Source organism: Notolepis coatsorum, assembly GCF_963971535.1.
Source record: "Notolepis coatsorum genome assembly, chromosome: 18".
NCBI lineage: Eukaryota > Metazoa > Chordata > Actinopteri > Aulopiformes > Paralepididae > Notolepis > Notolepis coatsorum.
This window is the reverse complement of record NC_140182.1, coordinates 18,957,797-18,963,462: the sequence shown is the minus strand read 5'-3', so window position 1 is coordinate 18,963,462 and position 5,666 is coordinate 18,957,797. Positions and strand designations below refer to the sequence as shown.

At 41.5% G+C, this 5,666-nt stretch overlaps 1 protein-coding gene across 1 annotated transcript; it reads right to left on the bottom strand.

Moving 5' to 3' along the window:
* Positions 1–220: 220 nt before the first annotated feature.
* Positions 221–5,131, bottom strand: cpa5 (carboxypeptidase A5; the record flags this gene model as incomplete). The annotated part of the gene is made up of 11 exons (XM_084334307.1): positions 221–408; positions 615–699; positions 1,035–1,234; positions 1,727–1,817; positions 1,993–2,103; positions 2,619–2,720; positions 2,849–2,950; positions 3,125–3,229; positions 4,619–4,753; positions 4,846–4,927; positions 5,067–5,131. 11 exons carry the CDS (start codon positions 5,129–5,131, stop codon positions 221–223), a joined length of 1,266 nt encoding a protein of 421 aa, XP_084190433.1.
* Positions 5,132–5,666: the final 535 nt, after the last annotated feature.

Genomic DNA, 5,666 nt, shown 5'->3' with positions numbered 1-5,666 from the left:
AATAATAATAATAATAATAATAATAATAAATGTCAAGTAATAAAACGTAAGGCAACAGTAGGTAGAAGAGTGGACATTTATTGGTATGTGTATGGTGTCTAGAGGAACATGGTAGTAATAGTTTGGTCCAGCAGAAATAGTGACAACTTGATTATAATGGCATTTCACAGCGAGTTCCAGACAGACAGTATAATGTAATAAGATGTAATAGGAGCAGAGTTTAGTAAAGGTTCTGGCTGGTGTGTTCCATGATGGCCATCATAGCCAGCCAAGTCTCCTTGGCGGTGGGCAGGATCTGATTAGCCGGCAGGATGAAGCCATAGCGGCCGGTGTCCCTCAGCTCAAAGGTGTAGGAGTACTTGATGCCCTGGTCGTAGGTCCAGTCGATGGTACCTCCGCTGGCTTGGTCTGAAAACAAAAAGGTAATTTGCAGTCTTTGTACTTCATCCCACTGACAGAGCGGACTAAGAAACATTGAAATGTATTGCAATGTATTTAGTATTGTTACAATATAGCACATGTTTAAAAATGCACATGAATAAAAATTTACTTGAAGTTACCAACATGATATAGGGTGGTAAATAGCTGATACTGTAAGTGGTGTTGAAACTTACAGATGGTGTTGATGATGCTGCCATATCTATAGCGGGTGCCGTACAGGGAAGCAAGGTCACTGATGGCCTTGTAAGCCAGCGCATGCTGTGGGCAGAGTAATATAATAATTACAATAATTATAATAATAATAATAATAACTTCAAATTTGAAGTGAAATTAACCTTAATTAGGCCACTATCATTGCAGGGTAAATAGACAGTAACTCAATATGTAAACTGTTTCTGTCACCAGCAAGAAGTATATCCTTCACCTGACCTTTGATTGTATTATAATTAATTACAACTCATAATTTATCATCTCTAAAATATTTTGTTTCAGCCTCAATACAACCTCATTACGGAAATCTATGTCTTATTTTGTATTAAAGGATAGATTGTAAATCTTTAGTCCTGCTATGTTTTGGATCATGTGTTACACACCAGCTCTCTCTGGTCCTTTGCAGGGGTTCTGGTGTAACCATAGGGATACAGGAGCATCTGGGAGTAGGCGTGGATGGAGGTGAAGGACTTGATGTTGCCGTGAGACTTCACAAAGTCCACGATGGACTTGACCTCAGGCTCAGAGTGAGCGCTTGGCCCGCGGTAAGTCTCATAGCAGGGGTTTCCACTAGCACCTGGGCCTAGACACGACGAGCAAAAGAGACAGACAGTACAATAACAATACTTTGAAGATGGCCTACTCTTCAGTGCATGGCAAAGTGGCACAGTATTAAATGCCTGCCCCCATGTTTGATGTCATTAATTCCTCCTATAATCGACCCCATAATGCAAAGTGGCTAAAATCCTCTTTTGCTGTTAGCTAGCATTAGCACTAACATTTGCTACCAAACATTAGAGCTGCTATGTCAGCTATATGTTACAACTAACACTTTCTAGTGTTAATCAAAAGGGTCTTAAATTAACAGTAGTTAGTGTTAGCTGTAGCAGCAGTTTAGTATAGCTGGCATTAGCTTGTTTGGTAGTGCAAGCTAATCAAAAGAGGATGTGGTAGGTAGGCACTTTGCATTGTGGGGTAGATTAGGAGGTTTGAATGACTTCAAACTTATAGGGTCAGTCATATTTAATACAGTATTTTGACTGTGTGGCACTCCAGACACAATGAAAAGATGTACCTCCGAAACCAGCATCCCAGTTCCTGTTGGGATCGACTCCAACACAAGAAGAGCCAGGGTTGGGCTTCCTGGTCTTACGCCACATCCGGTTCTGTTAGGATCATATCAGAGGGACTCATCATGGCTTGTTCATTTCAGTTCAGTTAGCTCCTGTTACACCTGAGACTCAGGCCCTCTTATCAGTTGTAGTATACATCAATTTACAAAGAGGCTATTATTGAAAATAATATTTGTATTATGTTATTTCTCTGCTGTGAGAGACTCACAGAAGTGTGGGTGAAGTAGTAACCATCGGGGTTGGTCACAATTTCCAGGAAGATGTCCATCTTGTCCAGGATGGCGGTGAGGGCAGGGTCACGTCCATAGTCAGTCACAATCTGAGTGTTCATTGTATCCGATTAGTGGTCAGAGTCATGATTATAAAAGACAACAGGGGATAAAGACTTTTCAAACCTTTATTTCCTGTGTTGAGATTACCGGTAAATGTCCTTCAAGATAAATAATTAAAACAGATTAATATAAAGGTTGTAAAAAGTAAAACAATTACACGTCAATAAAGGCATAGATGAAAACAGAGGTACAATCAATTAAAACAATTACAAGATGTACCAGGGAGGTTTAATACCATGGCCCTAAACTGACCATAGGTTCACTAAAACAAAAGGCTGACTTTCCAAGTCCAGACTGTGCACGAGGGACCTTAAGCATAAGTCAGTCATTTGAGTGCATGGGTTTAGATAGGGTCTAAAATTTGAATCTAGCATTGTTGCAAGGTGGTAGCTTTCTGATAATGGCCTTATAGTTGAACAAATACCAATGATCATTACGCCTCTCTGCCAGAGAAGACTGAAGGATTTGATGGAGATACAGTATGTGAATGTCATCTGAGCACCTTCTTGGCAAACCATGTTCCTGAGGCCTGAGTGACCCACTCTCTGGAGTGGATTCCAGTGTCCATCCAGATGGCGGGGCGGTTGGAGCCACCAGTGCTGAACTAGGAAACAGAAAGTTGAAGAAGAATGAAAGAGTGGAGATTTATGGGGGAAAGGATCATCTCCTATATATCAAGCTCCCTGCAATATGTGTGTTGATGAAATGTATCCATTGTATTACGCTTTATACCTTGAGCACGTTAAGGGGGCGACCCTCGTAGCTCTGTCCAATCACAACCTTGCTGACCAGGTTGGGGTTCTCAGCCACCAGCATGTCCTGGAATCTGTAGATCTACAGGCATGACAAATATCACAATATTTAATAGCCCAACCCTACTGACCCTAACTCTATTACTTACACACACATAAATAGTGAATTGTGATTGTAAGAGATATAATGTATAAATTATATGGTATTTCTAAATAGTATTATATTGCCAAGATGAATGTGCATGTGGGTACTAACGTCACTGATGCTGTGATAGTTGGCAAAGTCGTAGCCGTCTGTGTTTCTGGGCTGAGCAGCACGAATAGCAAACTGCATCTGTTTCTGCTCTTCATCCAAGACAACCTGATAAGGAAAATAACAATGTTGTCAGTAATAATATCCACATCTTCATCAATCAGGAAGCAGTTGAATAATTTCAATACCATCTAAAGTAAATTACTGCTGTCGGAAATTGGTTGTTTGAAGTTTCTATGACCATTGGAAGTTCCATGATCATTGGCTCTTCTACATTTTCAAGGTATTGACCGGCAAACAGCCACTGTATATAGCTGCCCTGTTGGACAGGAATACTCCAGCCCATCAAACACGATCTAGTAACTGGATCACATTTAAAGCACCACAGACTAGTACAGGATTCAAATAATATATATATATATATATATATATATATATATAATATATATATATATAATATAATAATAAATAATTCAAAGCATCCTCACCTCATCCATCACAGTCTGGTACGGTTCCACTGATAAACACACCAAACACAAACTCCAACGCATCACCAAGACAGCCTCCAAAATAATTGGCTGCCCCCTCCCCTCTCTGGACTCCATCTACACCTCACGCACAGTCACCCGCTCTGGTAAAATAGTCAACGATCCCTCTCACCCAGCACACCACTTATTCCAGCACATGCCCTCAGGTCGCTACAGGTCCATTCTAACCAGACACACACTCTTCACAAACAGTTTTTTCCCCACAGCAGTCCGAACACTGAACACCCTGGCCCGCCCCCCTTTGCACAGACGGGCAAGCATCTGTCACTGACTGACACTGTTACCGTGACTGTCCTGTATGTATCTATGTATATATGTATTTATTGTGGGGATTGGGAGGTGGGAGGGGGGCGTTTTGATGTTTGATGTCTGATGTTTCATGTTGATGTAACCAGTGCCTAACAATCTGTACCGCAAACAATTACCACCAACCATCGTTGTGTGGCATTAAAGTATATTGTATCTTGTATCTTGTAGGACTCGGCAGGACAGCATTCTCTTATGCAGCCCCAAAGTCCTGGAATGACATTCAATCAAAGTTAAAGTTGGAAGTTCTTCCTTCCCTTAGGGAATTTAAATGTCTGATTTCATTTCTAAATGATTCATGTTGTAACTGTTTTTAACTGATTGCACTGCACGTTGTTTTGTTGTTTTATCTTGTTGTACACTCAGCAGTTCTGTAAATGAGGTGGCCTCACCTCAGAGCTCACCTGAGTATAAATAAAGGTTTCAATCAATCAATCAATGACCCTAGGGACCATAAAACCCACCGAAACTCTGATGTATAATTTCAAAGATACATGGGTGTCAATCTAGAAATAAGTTTGTTTTTCTTGACCCTTTCGGAGATTATAAAGGAATTGCTGCTGTAGCTTAAATCCCCTGAACCTTGACCTTAGAATCCAGACCCTTCCATGTCCTTCCTCCATGACTGATTCTCATCTTTTACCTGCAGATCCTCGATCATGATGGAGTACCGGATGTGTTGGGTCTCCAGGTAGACTTTGACAGACTGCAGACTGTGGAAGGGCACTCTGATGTCCACAGGGGTGGCGACGTCAGTGGCATCCCTCCAGAAGTCCAGCTGAGAAAGAAGACACAAATATTGACCACAAATTGTCAAATTGTCAATCTCTCAATGCTGTTGTTTTTAACACGATCTTGATCATGGCCCACCTGGAGCTGTTCCATCTCCTCCAAGTCCTTGACGAGAGAGAGCTGGACCTCATCCTTCACAGTGATGCGAAGCACCTGATGCCTGAGTGATGACATCACAACCACAAGGTTTTACACAATGAATGACTGCAAGAGGGAAGTTAGCAGTAAAGTAGGTCTGCTTATACTTCATTAACAGTGGCATATAAATCCAACAATGAGTGGCATCGACAGGCACCTACCCCTCAAAAGTCTCCTTGCCGAAAACGGCCACAAACAACGGCAGCAGCACGATCAGCCCCTTCATCGTGACTGTTTTAGAGTAGCAGAATAAGGGCTGACCACCACCTTATACTCTTAAATCTTGGTCACATGTCCAGACCTCTGCTTTGCGTCAGGGAGGTGTGTCACCTGCTGCTTTATTTCCCACACCAGCTATGAGATATCAAATGAGTCCTTTATTTTCCTTTTCATCTAATAACCTAAATTGTAATATGTTAGGTCATATCTCATAATGGTCGTACTAATTATCACAGAGTACCCAAAACTGCCTCAAACAATACCCCAAGGTACCCCCAATAGTAGACAATACTTATATGTCAAACCTCGTAAAGTTGATCAAAATGCATGGTGAGACCCCCAGAGTGGAGGGAGAGGCCTGGGGGATCTATATGATCCCTGAAAGCTAGTCAAAACTACACTCTCATGATGGAAGACTTTGACAAAGAAACATTTCGCCCCTGCTAATTTGCTAATTGCATTTTGGGCTTAACCCACCTAGACAACTGTGATTGGTTTGAGAAATACCAACAACGTTTGCAACAAACAAACCTTCGTAACAA